General features: G+C 38.2%; 1 protein-coding gene across 2 annotated transcripts in view; it reads left to right on the top strand.

The window, feature by feature from the left end:
- Nucleotides 1-27074, top strand: part of LOC126412340 (integrator complex subunit 3) — a 72104-nt gene that overhangs the window by 14662 nt on the left and 30368 nt on the right. The window contains exons 5-11 of one of the 2 annotated variants that reach the window (XM_050081888.1): nt 864-1095; nt 1989-2068; nt 8016-8208; nt 12029-12301; nt 13106-13232; nt 20391-20537; nt 20739-20903. In XM_050081888.1, coding sequence (XP_049937845.1) covers nt 864-1095; nt 1989-2068; nt 8016-8208; nt 12029-12301; nt 13106-13232; nt 20391-20537; nt 20739-20903 — 1217 coding nt within the window. Of the gene's footprint in view, nt 1-863; nt 1096-1988; nt 2069-8015; nt 8266-12028; nt 12302-13105; nt 13233-20390; nt 20538-20738; nt 20904-27074 lie in introns of both variants that reach the window. The other variant, XM_050081887.1, reaches the window with a different exon arrangement.

Below are 27074 nucleotides of genomic sequence, written 5' to 3'. Positions count from 1 at the left end.
AGAACAGAAGAAACATCATTTTTTTCCGCTCATGGTCACTGCTCTCCAGCTAATTCAGTTATGTTCATTTATAGCATATGTAAGCACACACAGTACAATAGTTCCATAGTAGTCAGTTCCTAGTGTAGTATACAATAATTTCTGACACATAGAGATGCTCTGGGAAGATCTCAGAAATCTTATCGATCAACCTACTTGGTTGTAGGATTTGTCCATTAGGAACTGAAAAATACCACATTTTTTAGACAAATGTTTAATAAAGAAACTTGAATAATGAAATGAGAAGAAAATATGTAAATGAGAGGAAATGGGAAAGAGGTTTCATGCTCAGAGTCCAAATAAGGCATACATTAAAACTGAATGTTTGCTATATGAGGAATCATGTTGATAATGATTTTATTATCGGATCTATTTTCAATGGGGCAGTAGACAGGCGAAGTAGGACACAGGGACAAAATTCACAAATAACATTTAACCAGTTTGAGCTGTAGTTATTGAGGACAGTTGGTTCCTCTTTTGAATTTAGATATTCGTTTCTGGTGTTGCTTTCAAAGTTATCATCATTAATTTTGTAATATATGTATTTTTTTTTACTGTAGTTTCTTGTCTTTTGTTAAATGGTTTTTATTTCATTTATACCTGTATGCCACAAAAATGGAGAAACAGGAGAGCAAGGCTGGTGAAAGAGGTTTATTATTGAGGTTATTGATTAAAAATCCTAAAAATTAATAGAACTGTAAATACCACAAATTAATTTTGTTCCATTTTTTATTGGTGATACCTAAATTAGCAGGTTCTGTTTTTAAGGCAAGGAGAAGAATACTGTGGCTCGTTGGACTTATCTTCGTAAATTTTTGTTTCAGTACCTGGCAACACCTGAATCACAGTCTTTACGCTGTGACCTTATCCGATTTATTGTTGGTGTTATTCATCCGACAAATGAATTACTGTGTTCTGATATCATACCACGATGGGCTGTCATTGGTTGGCTACTTACAACATGCACATCTGTTGTGACTGCTTCGAATACGAAATTGGCATTATTCTATGACTGGTTGTTCTTTGATTCGGACAAGGACAATATAATGAATATAGGTATGTCTGTTTCAGTGTGTGACCAAAATTAGATAAGTTGTGAATAACTGATGTGTGGCTGAACATCTGTATATATTTCACTCTGTCCACATGCTTCTTTTTGTGACATTCATTTCTGAATTATATCACTTGTCAAATAACGTGGTTATTTTTTAATTTGTATTTATTTTTATTCTAGTAGTTGTTCAGTATTTAACGTTTTTTCCCCTTGAATAATTTTACAAAACTGATATACTGATAATAGAGATACCACAGTTATTTGTTAGTGTTCTATTCAAGGGCTAGATGATCTGTTTTGGAATCCAATCCACTGACCCATTCCAGAGCTTGGCTCTTTCAGCCAAGTCGCAACAACTTATGAGTGTGGCAGGGGGGGGGGGGCTTTCAGTTAACACACAAACCTTTTTTGGTTAGTTAATTTTTTAATGTGTTGATTGTCATGACTGCGATAGAGAGCACTAAAAGGGTTTCCTGTTTGTCATGTCACTTTGTGTTCATGTTTCGATGTGTGTTTCCGTTAAGTGTTTGTGTTCCTTCTTAATCTTTTGCATTTTTTGTGCTTTGTATTGGTGTATTTGCATTTGTTGTTGTTTAGGTGACATGATTCATCCTATTGTGAATATTTTCTGTTTCTGTACATAATTGTTAAAGTTACTTGTCAGAGTTTCTTAATACCCATTATTCACTGCTGCTTGGAGCCTGTTACTGTATTAGATGTATTTCGTCATGTATCACTGGTTTGCTATCCATTTGTGCTCGTCTGTGACCAGTTATTTGATGAGCATAATGTACAGGTGATTTTTGCAGTTAATGTTGTATTTCTAATCATTTAATTCTTATAATGTTGTTTGATTACGTCTGTAGTTCTTTAATCTGTTGTCTTTTTTCTGCAGAACCAGCAATTTTGGTAATGAACAACTCAATGCGGTCCCATCCAGCTGTAACTGCAACTCTACTTGACTTCCTGTGTAGGGTGAGTTCTTTGTTACCTCTCTGCTTGGAATTAAATCATAATATTCCATGTTGTACATTTCCTTTTTCAAGGATGGATATGTACTTCTAGATAATAAATCCACAGTTTAGAGGATAGAAGACTTGACTTGATTAATAGTAGTGTAACACAATTTACAGTGCATCTCTCTGAGGTATGAAGGGGAAGGAACTGCTGGATGAAGTGTCAATATTAATGTGAAGACAATGAAAAGAAGGATAAGTGTTTAATTGCAGTAACTTAAGGAGGTCTCCCACAATACAGAACAGAAGCTGAAAGTAATAATTTAAAGAAAAGCTAAAAACTCATGCTCCAGATTAGTAAATAATAACTCATTATATTAGACAGAGAGAGAGAGAAAAGTAATGTAAGTCGGAGGAAAAAGAGCAAAAAATGCAACATGCAAAGTTAAATAAAAAATTAACAAAACTGTAAAAAAGGAAGGCCAGGAACAAATGTGATGCCAAACGTGAGGTGCGTTTGTGGAGGGGATACAAGTTAAGCGAAACTTGTAATCATCTTAAGACAGAAATGCATTTGGTCACTAAGAGGAAAAGAACACTGGTAACAAATAAACATAATGTGTTTTAATTCTCTATCTTGCTTTCCCTTTCAGAGCAAAATACCACAAGGGGGAAGATCACTAAATTATTGAACTCTTATATTTGTCAACAAATTTAATTGTATTTATGATGGGAAGAGAGAGAGCCCTCCTCACACCACAACAGATGGAACGTGTCAGCGTGCCTTGTACAGGCTGTCGGTGTGATCTTAAGAGTGCCAAATTGGCAGCCTTGATGTTATATTGTGAGTACATCATTTTGGGTGTGTAAAACAGCTGCCACTCAAGTTAACTGCCATAAGTAATGTTGTTCGATAGTCACGATTTACTATTACAGTTTTCAGCTATTGATGGAAGGGCCACAGAACTCTGTCACTTGCCAGTGCTAGAGAAAAACTGGTGAGGAGTTGAACCATCAACCAGGACCATCACCTCACTTTAGGATGTAGAAGTCACAATACCATCTGTTTATCTCCACTTTACGCACCTTACCAGGCACAGAGATTAGTGTGGTGCAGGAACACTCCAATTGGATACCCGAAACATGAAGAACTGTCACATGAACTGATGAGTTATGTTACACATTGTTGTGTATCAGTGGTGGGTTGCATATTGAAAAATACCCAAGACAATGTATTCTACTTGCCAAGAGAATATTGTTGAGCAAATGATGCTAGTATTATCTTGGACGTTTACAGGGACTGAAATGGGCTACTCGTACGTCTGCCATAGTCTTGCACCAGTGAATGATAGAAGATCCTACTACCTGATCATCAACATTTGCTTGTTCACCTACAGCATTCTACAGCTGACATGTACTTTCTGCAAGAAATGCATTATCCTATTGCACCCAAGTTGTTTTATAGTGGTTTGAGTGTGTTGTATTACTCTCCACCACACGTTACCTCTGAGCATATCTAAGATGCCACTGAGGCAGACAGGCACAGCTCTTACCCAGCTCAGGCAGTCTTCATGAGTTGTGGGTGGTGATTACATATTCACATATCAGGATGTCTGTGTATCGTTTCACTGTTTTGTGAAGTTTGTGAGACACCATATGCTGTTGCTGTAATCAAGACAAAAAAGGGTTATATACACTACTAGGTAGATTTGTTTAATGCATCCTCAGAGTCTTTCATGGCAGCATAACTGGATAAAATGTTCTCGGTTTTCAAGCTTCGTCAATTCCCATAAAATTCTCAAGCTTTCGATGGCTAGCTCCATCTTCGTCAATAGGAGTAAAACTACTGACTGCCGAGGGGGCTGAAATGACGAGTGTTGGAAGGCAAGTTGAGCAGCTCCAGCCTGCCACACGACCGAGTGATGTCACGTGGTGCAAGGGGCCAGCGCCACATTTGAAACTGCTGATCCTGCCTCCCTGCAAGCGTAAGCATCCGCTGTTGCTTCCTTTCAAAAACTCGAGAATTTTATTCGAATTGATGCGGCTTGAAAACCAAGATGATTTTATCCTGTGTTTAGTGAAGTTACTTATGAATATATACAGGTTATTCTTTTGATGAAAGCTTAATTCACTGCGTGAGTGGTACAGTAGTAGAATGTTCACTTAGTAAATATGGGCCACATTTTTGTTCAGTTTTATTTTTTCCCCCAACTTCGTTTCTCAATATGTTACATAACTCAGTGGCCTTATAACAATGGTAAATCCTGTCTTTTCTTTTTCAAAATTAATCTGATCTTGCTGCCTGTGGATCATTGAAGCATATTTCTTAATAAATGCCCTATACAGTTGTCACCAAACTTTTGTCATCAGAGATCCATTAAAACTCTCAAGATTTAAAGAACAAATAATTATAAATAAGAGTATGCACTGAAAATTGACAAAGGTTAGTTCAGTTGGTTTTTCTTATAGCTAGACAGAAGTGATGGATAACCAGTGCATCAGTCTAAACAACATAACCATATAGAATTTACCAAAGAATACAGTGTCTTGGCAACCTGATCTCTGATGGTAATGATGTCAAAATGGACCAAATGTTCTTGCAAAATCGAACAGAATTGTAATCTGGCCTCTCAGCAGCTGCATGTTATGAATCGGTGTGATGCAACTTGTTTTGTATTGACAACAGTTGTCTCTGAAAAGCTTTCTGGAGATCTTACAGGATTTGAGAAGAAAGAACAAGGCTAGCAGGAGATAGATTAGGAATGTCTCTCATGTCATGTAATATTAAGCTTGGGAGAATTTGCCAGCACACCACTTTTTACTTATGGTGCACCTCCAAACATTGACTGACAAGATCTTCTTTGTGTGTATCATAATTGTCATGTTGTAAGACAAACTGATATATTCATTCTTGTGTAAATTGTCTAACATAGTGATCTTTGATATCATCCTTATTTCTCTGGCCTTTGTCAGTCACAGTCCCATGAAGAAGTGAAAGTACGTCTACGCCTTCTACAAGAGTGATATCATGTTATACAAACACCTGTCCACTTGGGTACCATGCCATTTCAGTGATATTATATGGGTGGGGAACCACACTGTTTTTTGTCAGCCCACTGCACATAGAAGACACGACTTCTGTGCAGACTGTTGTATCTCGTCTTATGCACATGTGGGTCCTCAATTGGTTGATGGGAGCATAGAGCATAATGCATTGTTAACATAAACACAGACAGTTATCTTTTATTCTAAGTACTTGTAACGTTAAGAAAAGAATGAATATGTATCTTTCTGGTAGCAGTTGACTGTAAACGTTCCTTGTGAAGACATATGCACAAGTTCTGAATTATCAGTCAGACTTCATGTTATAAATGATAATTGCAGAAGTCTGTAAGCCCTGGTCAACAAGTACATAAGGGCAATGAATAGCACATACAAGAAGAAGTCACAAGTGAGCACAGGAGAAGCCATTTAGTACTTAAATATATTTGCCACTGGACCTCGGCGTGGTAGGTCCCTTGCAGATTATTGGCGACAGTGTAACAGTGTTGACGTAGCATCCCTTTTGCCACAGTGGTGCTTTTAGGAAGCACAATGGCGACTAGCATCCCACATATTTCAAAATGCAGTCAACCGGCTGTGGTCGATATCACACAGACAAGTTGGATTTACATATCTAATAAGTTAAATTCTCATTCACCCATGATTACTGTAAAAATTTTCATCTCTAGTTTGTAAGTGTTAGGCTTATGCTGACCTGACATGCAAAACCAACTTTGTGAAAGTGTATGTGAACTATTCTTGCAGGTACTGTTTGGCAATAACATCCAAAACATGTACTATTGGTGTGAAATGTTCAACTGCTTCCTTGAATAATTACTCAAATCTGTCAGTCTGTAATAGTGAGTGTTGCCAGGAACTGACCTCCACTGTCATTTTGCAAAGTATTCATAATTCTTTCTCAAATGACACACATAGGGCCTTGTCTAGCATGGGCATGGATAGCAGCAGGCCGTCAACATAGACCCCCTCCCCAACCTTTCCCATGCCACTTCTATATGCCAGGCAAAAAGTTAATAATCAGAGTATAATATCTCAGATGTAGATTTTGCTTGCTACACAACACTCTCCCTTTTCACCCCATCTCAATCAGTTCCAGGTGCAAGACCTTAATAATCCTCTCCCACTTCTCTTCCTGCTTCCCCTTCCGATGCAGACACTAACCACTTACCTTTCGTCCATCTCTTGCCAGTCTTCCTAGGCATCTCTCTCTCTGCATATTTTGTTTGTACTTGATTTCCTTCTCACTTCCTTCAACATTACTTTCTCCTTCAGTCTCTCTTCTTGCCTCTCTTACTGCCTTTCATCATTTTTATAGACGACCGTCTTTCCATCAGTCTTGCATACCATTCCTCTCCCATCTCCCCCTACTAGGGCCCTTTCTTTTAAGTAAATTTATGTATTTTTCATGTGATGGTCCATTTAAAGGTAGGAAGCCTTACACTTTTGAGAATAGATTAGTTTGGTTTATATTTGATTATTTGATATCTTTGCCTTTTGACATAGCTATATTGTAAATGTTACTGAAATGCTGCAGGTCACTGCCACCTACATAACAACTCTGAAAGAAAATGTCTGCATTTTGTGTCTCTTTAGTTGATATCCGTCCACATTTGGCTTGTTACTTGTGTTATTTTTACAATGTGTTTGGTTGTACATTCTATCTCCATACCTGATACAGGGTTAATTTATTAATGTAATAAGTAATTGAATTTCTTCCATGTGCTAGATTTTGAAACACATTTTTCTCTTGTAGTACATAACAAACAACTTATTCAGTGAACAGAATGCAAATACATATTATTGTTAAAGGGTGCTGTGTTTGAAGAATAGTGTGCGCGACAAAAATTTAAAAAAGATGAAAATAAAGAAATGTTGTCCTAATGTAAAATGCTGAAAAAAATTACTTTGTTACAAAAAGTATTTTTTAGAACTTTGTTTTTCATTTCAATCCATGGAAAATATTAAAGCAATACATTCATAGTCAGATAAATATAGAAAAGGCATCTATATGGGACAGTCAGATGAAAACAACACAGATGGAAAAAAGTAAGTAAACTGTTCATTATTTTTATAAAGTAATAACCATAACTGTTAATATATTTAACCCACTGTGTTAAAAGACAGTACCTTCATGGAAAAATGTTTGTGGTTGCCTACGCAATCACAGTTTTACCCAGGCTTGCATCTCTTCATCCTGAACAAATTGACGGCGATGTTTTTCTTCAGGGCTTCAAAATATGTGGAAATCACATGGGGAGAGAGATTGGGACTGTATGAAGAATGTGTAATTGCTTTCCAGCGAACCTTCTGTAGTGTACTCGAAACAATATTGACAACATGTAGGCCCACCAACATGTTTTGTTGGGAAGTTCTTACACATTCTCCATACAGCCCCAATCTGTCCCCATGCAATTTCCATATTTTTGGAGCACTGAAGAAAGACATTCGTGGTCGTCAACTTGCTTTGGATGAAGAGGTGCAAACCTGGGTAGAGTTGTGGTTCCATAGGCAACCGCAAATATTATTTCGTGAACCATTCACCGTCTTGTCTCACAGTGGGCTAAATGTATTAACAATTGTCGTGATTACTTTAGAAATAATAAATAGTTTACTCACTTTGTTTTCCAATCTCTCTCATTTTATTTGACTGCCCCTTATACTTACCACTTGACAAGAAACATTCAGATGAACGGTAGGAGACCACAATGCTAGCTTACACCTTTTAACTAGGGTTTTCTACTTAAACCTTTTATAGTTGTCAGATGACTGAATCACAAGTTCTGAAGGCTAACATTTTTGTCATCTGTTCTTGTCTCGTCATCTACCTCTTTGCCTTTATTTTGAAGTTAATTTTCTTTGTTTGTGAAATATAATTTTACTAAATATTCTGTGATTACTTACAGATTGTGCCCAACTTTTATCCTGCACTGGCAGAGAAAGTGCGTGCTGGCATCTATGCATCCCTCCGTCAGATCCTAGATAAACGAGTACTGCCATCATTGTTTCCCTTGTTTGATAACCCCAAACTGGATGGAGAGCTGCGTGCTATGGTCCACGATGTCTTCAGGGAGTTCTGCCTGCCACCTTCTTCAGAAGGTATTGGCTCAGAACGTTCCTTGTACTCTGTCTCTAGGCGTGCATGGATACAGCCAGGCAAGTGGTATATCTGCTGTGTGAGATGCTCGCGTTGACAACCGAGAAGGCTTCAGGCTTCAGAATTATGCTTTTAATTTATTTATTACAATCCAGACTGCTGTCAAATGATGCCTACAGTCTGCTGCAGGTTTTGTGTTTTATTATGTGTGTTTTGTTGGGTCATTTTCAGAAGATGAAAGTATATGAATTTTGAAAATGCTATGCCAGTGTTGTGTTAGCCATGTTGAATTAGGAAATGTTATTAGTGGCGTTTGGACATGGGTTCCTTCTCTTCTTCAATGGAATACACAATGAAAGTGTAGAGGGTGGGTGTGGGGAAACTTTTTTCGTTCATATACAATTCAGTTTGAGAAACACTAGTCTTATTGGAAAGAATATTAACTATGTATATATATAATGGTGTTGTGTATATTATAAAATACATCATTTTGACCTGTGCTGCAGTTTTAAAATTTGTTATTATTTTTAGCCCCAGTAATATTTCAAACTGTACTAGAAAAATTAAATGTGAACATTTTTAATACATTACAATGGAAATTCTGGGTCCAATATAAACAGTGCAATGACTGACAATAACCACTCACTGTATTGAAGAGGTGCCAAGCAACGGACAGGCACACAAGCAAGGAGTTGGATTTGTAGCTTTTGGCCCAGCTCTCCTACAAGATATGCAGGAGAGCTTTTGTGAAGTTTGGAAAGTAGGAAAGCTGTGTTAGCAGAAGTAAAGTTGTGAGGATACGTTGTGACTCGTGTCTGGAGAGGGCAGTTAGTAAAAGCAAGGATCTAGGTTTGAGTACTGCTCTGGCACAGACTTTCAATCTGCCAGGAACTTCATACTGGTATGTTAACTGTGTGGAGAAAACTTGTGTATCATTATTTAATGTGGCTGTCTCTGTGCTAGTGCTACAGTAAATAGTTCTATAATTGCTGTTTTTGACATTTGGGGAACACTGAGAAGAAAAGAGTGCATTTAGTGGTATGTTTCAAGAAAGTGGTGAGTTGGTAACACTTTTATATTCGTTATCCTATCCAGTTTCCCACATCTGTTTCATACCTATGTGCACTGTCTAGTTTATTTCACTGTTCTTTTCTGAGTATTGATCATGTACTAATTTTTCCTCTGATTTGATTATTTTGAGATATCCACATCTTTTTCCATTAAGTTCCATCTCACACACTTCTGTTTCTTTCCAATGGTGTAACTGCAGCTAGGATCTACTCTTGACTGCTCCTCAGCACAAGTCCTATGTTGTTCAGACTCCGTTTCTTCTGGTATAGTTATTAAAGATTATTTTCTTCACCTTCTGTACTTGCATTAAGTTCAGTGCCATACTGTCTCTATTACTTAACCAACAGTTTATCACACACATTTTCTTTTCTCCAAATCCATCAGTATTTCTGTTATTTGTTTAGAGACATAAAACAATACTTCTTTCATCTTGATACTGTTTGCCTCAGCAATTTTTAATTCACATTTTTCAAATACTACAACACACAGACACATTACAAATCTTTTCTATACCAGGCTCCAAACTTTCTTGGTCCTTACTTCTCTTGTCAACATAGTATGTAACCTTATATTTTCCATTAAGCTGTCATAGTTGATTTTTTCCAAACTCACTCGGTGAGTGATATGGCACAGTGGTAAGACACAGAATTTATTCAGGAAGACAGTGACTTGTTATCTGACTATCCAGATATAGGTATACAGAGATCTCCATAAACTGGCAAATACCAGGATGGTTTCTTTGAAAGGGCATAGGCAATTGCCTTCTTAATCTGAACTTGGGCTCCATGTCTAATGGCCCCATTGGTGATGGGGTGTTAAACCTCACTCTTCCGCCCAGTTCACTTAAGCCTGTCTTGATGAGATGTCTATTAATTATTAAATAAACACTTTTTTAAATACTCCATAGTTACCAAGTGTGAACTCAAAAAATTTCCAGTTGCCACCATGTAAAAAAATGTATACATTATTGCAGTTTATCTTTCAGAGACCTCACCCATTTGATTTTTTCCCTCTTTGCTATACTTAAATTTACCCATTCTCTAATCATGCACAGGTTGGCATGTGGATGTTTGCATTCATTTTTAATACACGTCAGATATTCCTGCATGCTACCTTACACAGTTCTTGAAATATCATTGCCTGACGAATAAAGTGAAACACCCAGAAGGAGAGGAAGAAACAAATTTAAACTTAACAATTTGAGGAGGGGTGTGATGTTGTTTTAGCAAATACAAAACTGAATCAAATTTACAAAGAACTTGGCAGTATGACCACCTCTGGCCTGGATGCATGTACTAATTCTGTTGGGAAGGGTGTCACAAAGTTGTTGCATCCTATCCTAAGACAAGGTGACCCACAATTGTTGTAACTGACCCTTGATATCCTGGATAATGGCATTGGGACAGAGTTGACAACCAAGCTAACCCTATACATGTTCTATTGGGAACAGATCTGGGGTTCTTACTGACCATGGGAGTACCTCAACATCACACAGACAGTTCATAGAGACTAGTCGTGTGTGGACAAGCACTGTCCTGTTGAAATTTATGACATGACACTGTCAAATGAGAGGTAACACATGAGGATGCAGGATATCTGTGACATACTGTTGAGTTTCCGGAGTTACCTCAATTACTACCAGTTGTGACGGGAAGTCAAACCTGTACACCATGAAACCAGCCATAAACACCACTGTGCTACTCCAAGACATTGGAAGTATGCGACTTCTTCCCAGGTTGTTGCCATACTTGCTGTCAGTGATCATCCAAGGAAGTTCAGAACTGTGATTCATTGTTGAACACAATGTGAAGCCATTCATCAGCAATCTGTACTTTCCAGTCGTAGCACTAGTGCAAATGCAGCTGTTTTTGTAGTGGTGTTAATGGCACCATATGCATGGGAAGGTCTATGACCAGTGATGTTGGATGGCACGGAATGTTGCAGGGAGTCTGTTAATTGATGTCGGGTGGCAGGTGCAGATGTGAAAAGGTTACATTGTACTAGGTGTGGGGTATGAGCTCTCTTTTGGTGGTCAGTCATGGTCGACCAGCACCTTGGTGACAAGTATGCCTGCTCTCAAATTCCCATGCAGGTCAACACTGGGTCACAGCCACACCTGAGTGCCCCATAGATCTTGGTATTTTACAAATCGACCAGGAGGCCGAATGAAGACCCACAATGATGAATTTCTTTCCAAACTCTGTCAGATGTTGATGACGCTGTTGTATTTGAGTAGGCGGCATCTCCGTGTCCTTCCCCGCGATCGCTTTACATCTGATGCTGTTCATGGCCCTTATACATCATACCTGGTCTGGTAACAACACTAAACACAAACAACAATAATGCATTCTGGTGACCATTGTACGTGTTACACGGAATTGCAGCTGTGATCATTAACATACCCTGTGCTGTTGTGTATGAAGTTACATTCATATCTGACCATGCCTTCTGAGTTCTTCGCGTGTTTCGTCAGGCGATGTATATGGACGACGAAAGCTTTTCTTGTAACGTAGAATAACGTCGATCAGACAAATAACCATTTATAGTGTTCAGAACGGCTTTTTGTAATAGCTTAAATTTGACATCATCAAAAATAACATTGATATACCTCAAATTTTATGCTGGCTCCTTGTTACATTCATTTTCCACTTAATTCAGAACTTGTTTATGGCACGGTTTTTAACATTAGATTTATGCATTCAGTCAATAGAAAACATCACAATTTTAAAAAAAAATATATGTTAACAACAGGAGTCAAGTTAGAAGAACCTGGAGTCAATGTGAAGGATGAGTCAGCTACCGTGACAGACCAGGATACTAATCACGATGATGCAGTGGATGGTGATGGGCCAACTGCTCCAGGTAGCGTCCAGCACAGCTCTGAACCAACCTTTAGTGATGATGATGAGGATCCACAGGGCTCTAGTTCTGCTCCAGTACTTACACCTGCCACAGTTCTCAGTCGTACACATGCACCACGTCTGCACTCTCTGGACGAAGAAGATGACGATGACATTCCCCTTGGTAAAAATGAAACTTTAAACTTATCTGTGAACTTAACACCAGTTATTGCTACTATAAATTTAGAAGAGCTGTTGATGTTTGGTTTTGTTTCTCAGTTAGTTCAAAAGTAAAATGTTCATCTCATATTCTACCTGCTGGAATTTCTGACTTCTACTTGAAAATCACAACTGAGCTACCAACATGAAACACTAAAAGTAATAAAATATTGTCTATAGCTTTGATTAAGCATAGGCATATCAACCATCTTTTGTGTGGGTTAGCATTAAGTCTGCTGCATGCTGCTCTACTTTACTTTGCTTGTACGATTCCCTTACTTTTATGTTATTTAATGACAATATTATGAAAAGGATAGATTGCCATTTACCAAATAGTGGAGATGATGATTCGCAGACACCCACAACAAAAAGGCTTCTAAACAAGCAAGCTTTCAGCCAAATGGCCACTTTCTGTGTGTGTGTGTGTGTGTGTGTGTGTGTGTGTGTGTGTGTGTGTGTGTGTGTGTGTTGTCTAATTCAGAAGAAGGCCATTTGGCTGAAATCTTACATTTTTAGCAATCTTTTTGATGTGCCTCTCTGTAACTCAACATCTGCACTATATATAGTGATTGGCAATCTATCCTTTTCATAATATTGTCATCATGCCATCCTGGATTTTCTATTTTATGTTATATACATTGATATATTAATTTCAGACACTAAAATACTATTGAAAAATCAGTAGTGTATTAACTTTAATTTTCTTCATTATACAAGGCACTTAGAATTATCACACTGGACATTAAATTTGAGAATACTTTTTTCACAGCAAAAGTTCGTCTCAAAGAGAAGCCAACTGCAGATTCTGATGCAGATGCAGATATCATTCAGCAGTTGGATGGAGATTTCCGGTTAGCAGTAGAGTCTCTACATACCGAGACAGACAACGAAGCCAGGTAAACAAATTTTTGAATATAGTAAATGTGCTATACTGTCATTAATACATGTTGGTGAATGTATGATTTTACTGTGATGTAGTTGTAAACTGTCTAAATATGAGACAAATGTATCCACAAGTTATAATTTTCTGGTAATTTAATACATACAGCTTGTGAGCAGTCAATAGAACAGACAAAGATCCAACTGTGGCAAAATTACCCTTCAGTCACTCATAATACACTGACAGTATACTTCAAAGCATTAAAAATGTCTTCTTCTCTTGCAATTACATAGCAAGGGAGCCCTTCTAGCATTGGAGAGTCCAGTAATGCATAGAAGTCGTCTTCACAGTAAACACACTGTAAGACGCTGTACTGTCCCCTGCTATACTGTTTGATTTCTGTTACTGAGATTGAATGTTGGGCAGTTGAGAATGAGGTAAAGGATTGTTGAATTAAAATGTAATTAATGGTTCACCTATTTCCATCCACCGAGCCACTGAGATGGGAAATGGAAATAATTTCCTCTTACTTATAGTCCTTGGCCAACTTTGTTGATAAAATGCACCAGTGTGTGTGTGTGTGTGTGTGTGTGTGTGTGTGTGTGTGTGTGTGTGTGCGTGTGTGTTGGGACTAGACAGTAATTTCTTAGGGTGTTGGAAAATGTGAAAATTAATGGGAGCAAGATTTACCACATTTACCAGAGTACAAGACGACCCTCCATTTTTTGAAAGGCTTCTTGAGAGATTTTTTTTTTTTTTAACATATTGTGACTTATCAAAGTTACAAATTATTTTATTGATAAAGTATCTACCTAAAACATCAAAGTTATACTTATTCTGAACTTAGACCATTTATTGTTTATCTATACAGTGGAACTTTGATGTTACATTCACAGATTTTACATTTTTCATGATTCTAAACCATAAACCATGAAAAACCCATGCTAAAAATTCCCTGATTTTACTTTTCTTCCGAGTAAGGTTTACCTCAGTTCTGCATTCTTACTTGACATTTATAAAAGTGGTTCAAAAGACATACTGTTTGCACGAAGGCTGGTGGTGGAGTTAAGAAAATATCTTAAGCTGTTGCGAAGAGGGAAGCTGTGACAGAGGAAATACTGACGTAATCCACAATCGGCATTGCCAGAGCAACTTACAGTGTTTAGCTTCATCACACAATTGTGATACAACTACTGCTAGATTATGACAGCATTGGAAAAACAGGACAGTTGACACGAAGTGCTCCAGAATGAGCTAATACGTGATGAAGGAGACTAGCTACCATCTTATAATCCAGTCTTGTCTTTTTGCGTGTACTTCTGATATACTGTATTCAACAACAAGCTCAATCATCAACCTTTTAAATTCAACCACAGAGTCTCAAAGAATACGCTCAAAGAAACAGCTATTTCTGGTTAGAAGCTGGCTGCTGAATTGTTACATCACCTAACAGTCCGCACAACCACCACACCACAATAACATACATACGTGTACAGAACGTAGCCTCTGAAACATTCGAAGTTCCTAAAGTACTGGACTATAAAGTACAAACAGGCACACAAGATACAAATCAAAGTCGAGAATTTCATTCTTCTCCTCCTAGGTAGCAATTTTACCAATACTCATAATGCCAACCAACATAACCAAATCACAGATCCATGAACAACTAAGAAATAATTTTTAAAACATTATGTCTTGTAATAGACTTACTAGGAAAAAAAAACGTGGGTTTTGCCACTAGTAATATTTTAGGGCATGTAAATTAAACGACTATGACTTTTGCTAATGATGTACGAGATAATTGAGCCATTTCCAAACACAGTACTGCCACAAATTATTCCTTAAAACATGCAGTTTGAGGTTTCTTTCATTTTGTGTTCTCCTTGAAAATAGCAAAAATTTATATCCTACATGGTGCAATGAAATGAAAACTGTGAAATACAGTGAAAACTGCGAGATTACAATGTTTTGGATGTTTGTAACATCTTGATGTTTGTTTTCCACTTGCAGTCAATAGCTGTATGGTGTGGTGACATCACGCAAATGGTGACGTCACACTAATGCAGTGGCTTCTAGCATATAGAGTGATAAACAGCAAGCTTACTTGGGTGCTTGTTCCAAACCAGCTTACTTGGGGGCTTGTTCCAAACCACTGCTGATGTGATCGGTCTGTAGCAAATGGAATGATCACGGCTTCCACATAGGTTCAGTTTATGGAGTTTTACCTCATAAGCCCTGCACTATTGTGCTTTAATTTTAATTACAATAGTTCTTCTTGGAACCTGTCGACTGAATCCAGAACATATCGTTTGTCTACCGACTGCAACCAATGTAGGCTACTCCATTTGTTTTGTGGGGCACCATAATTAACAGGATGTGTTCAGTGAACAGTTGTGTGATGGCTTGTTCGTCTTTGTTGCAGTCCTCAGTGGTGTTTAATGCATTCTGATAGTACAGACAGAGCATTATAAATGTAACATATTGCTGGAACAGAGTAACTCTGAAATCACAACAGGCTTAACTTTATTTCATATTCATTGCTATAAATAAATACCATGTGTGATGGAAAACTTGTGTGTGTATATATGTGCTTTCATGAAACCTGCTGTGTTTACACTACAGCAAGCGATGATTTCGAAGTGCAAATGGCACACATTGGCAATACTGCAAAATGTGCCACTTCAGCTACTCAGCACAATCAACAAGGAAAAGTTTACAAGCAGTACACTAGAAGTCACTGCACTCGCATCACCAGAGTATGCTGCACTGCCAATGGCTACTTTCTGGGTGAGCACAAAGGAAACATCTCTCAAAAATGCAGTTTTTGATATATAATTCATGGTTGCAGCACATTTGAAAACAGCTCACTGTGTCATCCTCAGCCTTTTAGGCATCACCGGATGCAGGTATGGAGAGGCATCTGGTTAACACACTGCTCTCCCAGCCATTGTCAGTTTTTGTGTCTGGTACTGCTACTTCTCAGTCGAGTAGCTCCTCAATTTGGCCTCACAAGGGCAGAGTGCACCCCACTTGCCAACAGCACTCAGCAGCCTGAACGGTGACCCATCCAAGTGCTAACCAAGCCCCACAGTGCTTAACTTCAGTGATCCGACATGAGTCAGTGTTACCACTGTGGAAAGGCTGTTTACGTATAATCATTCTATTGAATATTTAATTTCCTTCACTTATACAGATTTTTTACAGTTTATTGGTGATGATTACAATTTTTAATCGTATATTACCATCACATATGTTTTTTCTCATATTTAGGAGGTTTCAATGTTTTCCCTGATTCTACACTTTCCTCGATTTTGTGTTTTTTAGGTCTGGACCACACAAAAATTTAAAATAGGGGTTTCGTGGTATTTTGATGATATGGAGAGAAACAAAATAAACAAAAAGAAGTGGTTTACATTAATTTTTATCTTCATTTTCCTACTTGCTTACTATACTTGTCATTTGCGGTATCAATATTTTTAATCACCACCATGAACCTAAGAGCACAGCTGTGAAATTTATATCTTTGTCGTCACAAACATTTGGCTGTTTCCTGCCAAATATGTTGCTGTTTCTGAGGTTGTGTTTATGGTGGTACTTGAGAACACAGCTCTTTTTTGTCTAATATGTAGCAGACTTAGCTTCTATACTGACATGTGAATGGTACAATGTTTCTTACTTCCAAACATATCATTTGCCCACTGCTCACTCCTTGCTGCATAGAATCAGCTACTGACACACTCCCATTCGTTCCCGTCATGCCTCATAGTGAGTGTCGACAACAAGCATGTCACTGGCTCTTATCCAGATTTTTACCATCTTCTGCAGAAATCTATACTATTGTATATTTGTCCAGTCAATTCAGATGGATTCAGGCAAACTGGTTTAGACATGGTAGACATTCATAAAGAACAAAAATATGCGGTATACAGTCCATGGGTTGGCAGCACAATGAAATTAGCTTCCTATTCACCACCCCCATTCCCCCACTCATCGTATTTCTCAGCAAAGCTGATATCTTTGTTCCCCCTCCAACCATTCCTTAGTGCTGTGCTTGAGCAGCTGTGGAACATGGACTGTAATATCTTCTAAGGTACAGGTCATATGCAACACCAACTAATATATAAATAAAAGATTGCCATCATGATTCAGGCCAATTCTGAAAAGTCCCATGATCCAGTGGTGTCTGTCAGTGCTGTCTCCATGACAGGTTTTGCCACTGAAATTTGCTCTCACAACAACAATTACAGTCATTTTCCATATTTAGACAGTCAATTTTGCATTAATTTTTTGTCTTTTTCATTTAAATGTCATCATCCTGTTCTAATGCTGGCTAAAAGTTGGTAACATTTTTACCCTGTATTATAATATGTGGACAGTGACAAAATTTCTCATTTGCAACCTACTTGGTAAATCATTACAGTATCTAACCAAATAAAATATTGACTTAGGTTCACAATCAGTTAATATTTTTTGAAGGACAAAATTTTCACCTTCCAGTGTAACCTTTATTTAAGAAATAGTATAAATGTTTGCATACAGTATCCGTGTTTGTATGAGAAATTTTATCGCAAAACTACTCAAATACAACAATAGTTCGTAAGATGACAGAATTTAATGTAGTCTTCCTGTGTTTCACAAAACTGTCAAATTTTAATAAAATCAGTATACTGTTGTAGTGGCTTGTTCATAGTTTCTTGCGTATTCCTTGCGCTAGTGCCACGCTAGTCAAATATCACTTGAATGTTCAGGGAAGGTCAATACCGTGTTGAGTGCTTCAGCATATCGGGAAATCTCGAACTTGTTCATGGGCGGGTATCGTTTGTCCAACTTACCCATCCAAATTCTTCGAAATAAATCTGCATGTGATTTTAGTAGCAAAAGTTCCATTTATAAATGTAAGGTGGCCGCTGTATCAGTCTGTTAAATAATGTAAAAATGTTGCCTACAGCAGCAGTAGATTGATCTGCATCATTTTTCAAGTGATGAATGTGGCAAAAAACCTTGTCTTATAATTGGCTAAATATGGTACTTATTGGGTTCCAGAATAAGTAGTGCAAAACATTGTTCTGTGAGCCATATGCTGTGAGCAGTGATGTGGATCGTGCCAACTCTTTTTTGATTGATATTGCAATAATCGTCTAATGGAAAATTTCAATAGGCAACAAGGGTTGGGAACCCTGTAGGGAATGGTTCCAGGGTTCTGTAATCATAATTCATGGCCTTCTCTTTGAGGTTGTCATTAATGAGGGAGCAATGCATAATCTACTCCTTATGATGTTTAGCCCATACACCTCACAGATCAGGCAATGAATTCAGTATGTGGTAAGTTTAGTGATCTCAAAAAATTTAGCACTGACCTAACGTTACAGTTGGTAGAAGAAAGGATCAGACGGGCAATTTCTCAGCTGTAACACAGGCAATACAGCATGTGATCGGGATGTAGCAGCTTATATTCTGTTTCTTTTAGGTTTGTAGGTATAGACAGAAGTACTGGGCTTTTTATTAGGTTGGTCTAATTTTCCATTTTTTCCAATTTTTGCTACCGTATTTACTTGAATCGAAGCCACACTTTTTTCCGGTTTTTGTAATCAAAAAAACTGCCTGCCGCTTAGAATCAAGTGCAAATCAAGCGGAAGTTCTGAAAAATGTTGGTAGGTGCCGCCACAACTAACATCTGCCGTCGAATGTATGTAGCGCTACACAGGCATGCTATGCAGGCACAAAGATAAATACTGGCACCAAAATCTGTGTGTCAGTAAATAAATTTTAAAAAAAGGTGGAAGACGAGCTTTTTTCTCCGCGCCGAGTTTCGACCACTGCATTTTCATGCATTATCCAACAAAGTAAATACAAATTTCGCATTGTTCATTGTCGAATGTAGCAGCATTTTGATGTACTACGAAAATCCACTGGCAAGACTGTTTGGGATGTTTGTCAATCAAAATGGCCAACTCTACGTTCTGAATTTTTTCCTACCTATGAGAAGAGATGGTTGCTAACAGGAACTGTTATGAATTGTGAATCACATGCAGTATTCTCTTCACCGTTAGAATAATACAAATATAAACATTTTGCCATGTATTTTTTCGTGTTTGCTATTATCTCATTTAAATCCTGTCTGCCTAATAAACTACGAAACTAGAGTGAGACAACAGCAAACGCGGAAGAACATACATATCATTTCATGTTTATATCCGTATTATTCTTATGCCTAATAGTGATACAGTCAGAAATGAAGCACAGCAATTGACTAGATTTTTAAATCTAAGATGACTAATTTCTATGTAGAATGTAATGTACTAAAGAGGTGCCTGCAAAGATTTTGAAATTTAGAAAAATTTTTTCTAAACTCTCGTTCAGAAAATCTTTTATCATACGCAGTTTATTATTTCGTTCTTGTTGATCATTATCAAAGAAAGCAGCAGTGTAAGTAACAACAAATAGCAGTCTCTTGCCATTGTTTTGCTAATGTATCTAAAAACAAAGATGATTTGACTTACCAAATGAAAGTGCTGGCAGGTCGACAGACACACAAACAACCACAAACATACACACAAAATTCAAGCTTTCGCAACGAACTGTTGCCTCATCAGGAAAGAGGGAAGGAGAGGGGAAGACGAAAGGAAGTGGGTTTTAAGGGAGAGGGTATGGAGTCATTCCAATCCCGGGAGCGGAAAGACTTATCTTAGGGGGAAAAAAGGACAGGTATACACTCGCACACACGCACATATCCATCCACACATACAGACACAAGCAGACATATTTAAAATATATATATATATATATATATATATCAAACGAGACGAAGCACTTGAAAAAGGAAGGATACCGGTACCCGTATAAATACGCGTCTGAAGCATAGCAATGGCTACCTGGTAAAGCTTGACTGCTAAGCTTACGACTCGAACCGAACTACTGCAGCTGTGTCGTCATTCATTCGACCTAAATTGTGTCTCATATTACAATGGACCAATTTTGTTTCGATTTGGAGGTGCGGCCATAAACTTTTCCCTTCCCTTGAATTTCGAGTCTCAAATTTTAGGTGTGGCTTAGATTCTGGAAAATTTTTTTCCTTTGATTTCAAGTCTCATTTTTCAGGTGCAGCTTAGATTCGAGTAAATACAGTATATCCCTTGTCTTCCTGAACCCAAAAGTGCAAAATATATTTTTGCAGATGCCAGGCAATGGAACGGTTGGTGCAGCTGATAGTCCAGGAAGATGACATTGATTCTGAAACCACAGCTGTTCTGGGGCAGTGTCTTGCTGTTGTATTAAAAGAGCAATTTGAAGGAACAGTTTTCCCTGAGGAAGTCAATGATGAGTAAGTATTCAGTGTGTAATGAATGCTCATAATAATCTTAATTATTTGTACAGTTTTTTTTAAAAGAATAAAATTAAAATAATACTACAAATGCTGAAAATTACAGCCATGAACGAGTAATAAATTTGTACAATAATTTTGTGGTTGCATGTTCTTTTCTTTATTTACATTAAATTGACTGTTGTAATTCTGACATTACAGGAACATAGAGGACAGTATTGGGAAGCCACTATTTGTACTATTACGGAATCTTATTCAGTTGCCTGAAGATGATAGCAGGCGGTTACCATTGCTAGCAGTCCTTGCAGAACTGGCACCCCAAGCACAACGTGTTGGCTACTTACTCCTGTACTTCCTGAAGGCCTGGTGAGTGCAACCATCTGTTGTTATGTTAATTGTGAGACAGTGATGTGACAAAGATTGATTGTGAGTTCAGTGATCTTTGAAACAGTTGTGTTTATCATATATATCCACTTCCAATAATCAAATTATGCTGATGATAGTGCTCTGGCTTTTAATGGAAGATTGTAGTTATATTGTACTATACCAAAGCTATAGAGTGAAAATGGTACATGCAACAGAAGCTCCTAAACTGAGTATTTTGAGATGAAGTGGGGGGAAAAGGTTGGTACAAGATAATGACTTAGCAGTGTGTTTGAAGTCAGTGTGTGGAACCTGGTTATGTTTTCTTACTGCTGCATCAACATTGGTAGCAATACTTGAAAAACAGTACACAGTCTTCTGTGATATGTTCAGTAAAGTGTACCATTGTTCACAATTCATGACTGGCTGTCAATGATAGTTAGTACTCATTACTTGAACTTGCTGATTTGTATTTAATGTATTGTGCAGCAGCATGAAGTGCTCAAAAAAATCAAGCAAATGCAGAAGGAAAAGTTTCACAACATGCATCATCCTTACTGCAAGAAACATTTTTACAGTGAATAGAAAATAATAGAAAGTTACTTGTCGCCATTCCGTTGCAATGGAGCACATTACCAGGTGCTCATTAGATATGTTTGCCACAGTCATTGAAGTCTGGACCTCTTTTTGTCCAGGAGATGATGTGGTTTCAATATGCTAGTGAACTATCTCATTTTGATATTAATATCTGGGAGCATTTGAAGAAAAGATACTCTCATTGTTGGTTTGGAGGGTGGGGTCCTGTCCCACATCTAGTGTGATCACTGAATTGCTGTGCAATGGATGTTTTGCTGTGAGGTTATTTTTAGTCACATTGGTGTGTGAAAAACCAGCAAAATTGAAGAAGAGCTAGTTATTAAGAGTCCTAGCTGTCTGTATCATTATACAGTAGGGAAATCTTAGAGACTATAGGAAATTTTTAGGGGTTTTTGTCAGGTATGTATTGAGACTGGCATTTGCCTCTTGGAGCAATTGCTATGAGCTTAAGTTTGTTGGAATGTGTGTTATTGATTCTTTTAAAAACTTCATATTTATTTGTATGAAAGGAAAATTTAATCGTGAAAACTGATTTATTGAGACAGAATTTCTGGCAATTGTGTAGTTTCAGGAAACAAAATGTTTAATACAAATAGATACATATAAAAAGTGACATGCTACCTGACTTTCAGAACTAATAGTTCATTCCCAGCAAAGGAGTGAGTGATAGAATGGGGAAGGTCAAAAAGGAAGGGCAGGTTGCTCAGACCTAATCTTATTGATGTTACCCTCCACCTCACTGAAACCCACATCCAGACCTCAGTTCATATAAAACCAACCAATAAGCAACAATCCCTACACTTTGACAGCTGCCATCCTTACACATCCAACAATCTCTTCCAAACAGCTCAGACATGCACAGCAAATATACCTGCTGTGACACTGAATCCCTCAACAAGATAAAACACATTGAGAGAGAAAAGTTTCACCACAAGAATCAACAACATCCCTCAGGCTTTTCTCTCCTATTACTACCAAATCTCCCTGGCAACAGCTTCCTCTCACCCTCCAACTAATAGTTTCCACATCCAAAAATCTCAGAAACACCCTCTTGTCACCCAGTACACTAGGCCTATTCATTTGAAACTTTACTCTGCAAAGGTTACTTCCTCAACTCAAGTCGAAATATGAGATCCTCTTTCCCCGATATCCTCTCCACATCAACTACTTTATCCTTCCGTTGTCCTCCTAACCTTTGTAACATCCTAATCAACCCTACCCTAAGGCTCCTGTCCATGCAATTGACGCTGCTGTAAAATCTGCACCATGCACCACCCATTGCCACCTGCTCCTGCCTACTAGTGGGTAAATCCCACACAGTGCATGTTTTTATGAACTAACTTGAGCCCATTGCTCAGTTTATCTAGGCATGACCACTGCTAAACAGACTGAGTGCATGAATAGGCATAGAAGTAGTGTCAGCACCCAGTTGCTTGTGAACATGCTCTGCAGCGTGACTCAAGCCCTGAATACTTTCTACACCATGCATGCTATCTGCACCCTCCCACCTGATTCTGGTTTCCGTGAACTCCAAAGATGGGAACTTTCCCTCCAACACATCCTTGCAGCCCGACATCCTCCTGGACTTATCTCTGGTTACGTATCCCCCCCTCTTTACACTTTTTTATTATATGTTTTGTATTTATTATGAAATTTTCCCCAGTTCTTAATTCCACTGTTCATTTCTCAGAGTGAGAAGTAAACTTCTCACTCTGTCCTTATTGTTTCTAGACAGAAGCTGGCACATTGCTTAATAGTGTAGCATCTCTGACCTCCTTTCTCTGACACTTCCTCCTTAATGTTTGTCTGCCTTCTTCTTAATTTCAGGTGGGCACCTCCCATACTCAAGCCTGAGTAACCTGCCCTTTTTAACCTTCTCCACTCTCTCCCTCTTCTCTCCGAGGAAGAAAATGTTAGTTGTTGAAAGCTAGGCAGAGTGTCACTTTTACTTTTCTGTGTGTCAGCAATACTCCAAATTTTGCCTCGTAAAGATAAGTACTGGCCAGCAGTTCTCTCTTATTTATTTCCAGGTGTTGACATGTTATTCCAAAGTATTCATCTTTGTATCCTCTGTTATCTATATAAAGTTGATCATTAAGGTTTGGGACACCCTGTAATAACTAAAAGTTCTTCTTTATAATAATGTAAATTTGCTGTTTTAGCTAAATGTATACTTGGTAATCAACAAGTAATTTAGTTGCACAGCTGCTATGAACTTGTTGAATTTTAAATTTTTTTTTTTTTTTTTTTTTTTTTTTTTTTTTTTTTTTTTTTTTTTCAAAACGAAAAATATTTTGTTACATCATAATTAATGAGTTTTGTCTTTTAATAAAACCTTATGGGCTCAGATGAGCTATGGTTTTAACAGTCAACAACTATAACAGTTTTGATTAATGCTTTTTCATTTTCAGTTATTGTTCTGTGTTCTCCTGAATTCAAGAATTTAAAAGTAAGAGGACATCAAAGGAGGAAATATTTGTAGTACAAACCTGTTCATTTTTAATTCGAATAAATTTACATTCTTTCTGTGCAGAGTATATTTCTTTCCAGTAGGTGATGAGGATAGTTGTGATCTTATAATTGCAGTGTGAAAGATATGTCATTATCTCATCCATTCTACATCTACATATATACTCTGTTAGCCACTAAGCGGTGTGCGACGGAGGGCACTATTTGTGCCAAAGTCCAATCCCCCCCCTCTCTGTTCCACTCCCGGATCAATCTTTGAATGGCGATCATAGCGCGATTTGAAAGTTGGTGGTAATAACATATGCTCTACATCCTCGGCGAAGATCGGATTTTGGAATTTAGTGAGCAGCCCCTTCTGTTTAGCGTGTCGTCTATCTGCAAGTGTGTCCCACTTCAAACTTTCTATGAGATTTGTAATGCTCTCACGATGGCTAAATGTACCAGTCACGAATCTTGCCGCTCTTTGTTGGACCTTCTCAATTTCTTGAATCAGACCCAACTGGTAAGGGTCCCATACTCTTAAGACTGGACAAACTAAAGTACTGTAAGCAATTTCCTTTGTTGAAGAACTGCATCACTTAACGATTCTACCAATAAACCCAATCTAGAGTTCGCCTTAACCCTTACTTGTGTAATCTGATTGTTCCATTTGATATCATTTCGAATAGTCACACCCAGATACTTGACTGATGTTACCGCTTCCAAAGACTGGGCATTTTTTTTGTACTCGTTCATTAATGGAGATTTTCGCTTTGTTATACGCAGTAGGTTACATTTGCTAATATTGAGAGATAACTGCCAGTCATTACACCACGCATTTATTTTCTGCAAATCCTCATTGATTTGTTTACAACTTTCGTGTGATACTAGAAGGTGTACAGCTTTGCTTCCACCGTTTTTCCCCCAACATTTAAGGCTTTGATGAAACAAATTGGTTACACGTGTAACATTCAAAGTATTTTCATTCACTGGCCACTACTTTCTCCCATCTTTCAGCCAGTGTACCAATCCCGCGTCAAAAAAGTTGTTCATCTTTTGAAGCGATCCACGAATCAATCCAATGTGTGACTTCTTCACGAGATCACAAGTGTTGGTCAGACAGGCCATGCGCCATGGATCTAAACAGGTGATAGTCAGAGGGAGCAATGTCTGGAGAATACAGTGGATGGGATAGGACTTCCCAATGTAACATTTCCAAGTACATTTTGACGTCTTTTGCAACGTGGGGTCAAACCTCATAGTACACGACGCTGAGCTGGTCCCATCAAATGCAAAGCAAGATCTTGGAGCCATGAATATTCAGTTTGGCCGTCAATGTGGAAGCATGACCGGGATATCCCCACGATTTTTTGCATTTGGGGTTATTGCAATGAACCCATTTTTTGTCCCCAGTCACCATGCAGAAATCCCTTCCGTTTTTGTCTCTGAAGCAACTGTTCACAAACACACAAAGCCATTCAACATCTCTTGGTTTCAGCTCATACGGGACCCAAGTTCCTCCTTTCTGAATCATGCCCATAGCCTTGAGACATTTTGAAATGGTTTGCTTTGTCAATTCCACTAATTGTGCCAATTCTTCGTGAGTTTGATGCGAGTCTTCACTCAGCAATGTCTCCAATTCTGCATCTTCGAAAACATTCTCTCTTCCACCCCTATGCTAGTCAACAATGTTAAAATCACCATTCTTGAAGCATTGAAACCAGTCACAACACGTTCTTTCACTAATAGCGTCCTTACCATACGTACTTGAGAGCATTCGATGAGACTCAGCTGCTGTTTTCTTCATATTGAAACAAAACGGGAACACCTCGTGCAAATGAGGAGAATTAGGCTCGTAAACTGACATTTTCAATCAAGAAGAACTTTATGATGCAAACACAATGTTTGAATGAGGTTATGTTGACTGAAGTCCAAGCAAACTGCCTGATGTCTGTGATCTGTTTCTTTCGACCACTACTTACCATTGTCGCCACCTATCGGCAAACAGTGGAAGCAAAGTTGTACATCTTGTACTTTCCTCCAAACAGTCTAATGCCGCTGTCAATACCTGCAACCAGATTTTTCTATGTAAATCGTAAAAAGCAGCGGACCTATTCGCTACCCTGGGGCACACCTGATGTTACGCTTGTTTCTGCTGAAGTCTCCCAATTCAGAATGACATACTGCTCTCTGTCTGTTAAAAACTGTCTATCCAACTGCATGTGTCATTGGATAGACCATAAGCGTGCACTTTTTGGAGCAAGCAACAGTGCGGAACTGAGTCAAACACCTTTCGAAAGTCAAGGAATATGGCATCAACCTGGGAGCCGGTATCTTGAGCCTGTTGTATATCGTGCACAAAGAGAGCCAGCTGTGTCTCACATGACCACTGTTTCCTAAAACTGTGCTGGTTTCTGCAGATGAGCTTCTCAGAGTCTAGAAAGGTCATTATGTCTGAACACAAAATGTGTTCCATGATTCTGCAACAAATCAATGTCTGTGAAATTGGCCAGTAATTGCGTGCGACCGATTTTCTACCCTTTTTATAGACTGCTATGACCTGGGCCTTCTTCCAGTCCCGTGGAACTTTCCGCTGTTCCAATGATACCTGATAGATGATGGATAAGAATGGTGCTATATTGGTAGCAAAGTCAACATATAATCTTATGGGGATACCGTCTGGGCCAGATGCCTTCGTGGCATCTAAGGATCGTAACTGTTTTACAATCCCAGATACACGAAACACTATGTCCTTGCGTTTGTTCAGCTGAGAATTGTGGACTTTTCCATCAAAGTATGGGTAATGCACCTTGAACCTCACTTCCCTAAAGTTTCTACTGTTGCCCATTGACCCTCCTGAATTTATTACTATTAGAGTCAACTTTTAAGTTCCACACAAGTGTCCAACACGAGATAGTCATGCCCTGAATTGTAATTACACAAGGAATTTGTATTTTATTACAGGTGTCTACCACATCTTTTTTCTTCCAATCCTATGTCTAACATGAAATCCTTACAGTGAAAAACTTTTTTATGAAGTAGCAAAAGCAGGACTTCAGTCGCACTATCCTACCTTCAGCAATAGTATTTTGTGTGATCTATTCTTAAATGTGTTTGTTAAAAGTTTTG

Source organism: Schistocerca serialis, chromosome 7 (genome assembly GCF_023864345.2).
Source record: "Schistocerca serialis cubense isolate TAMUIC-IGC-003099 chromosome 7, iqSchSeri2.2, whole genome shotgun sequence".
NCBI classification, from domain to species: domain Eukaryota; kingdom Metazoa; phylum Arthropoda; class Insecta; order Orthoptera; family Acrididae; genus Schistocerca; species Schistocerca serialis.
The sequence above is the reverse complement of the archived record's forward strand: the minus strand, read 5'-3'. Positions and strand labels throughout refer to the sequence as shown.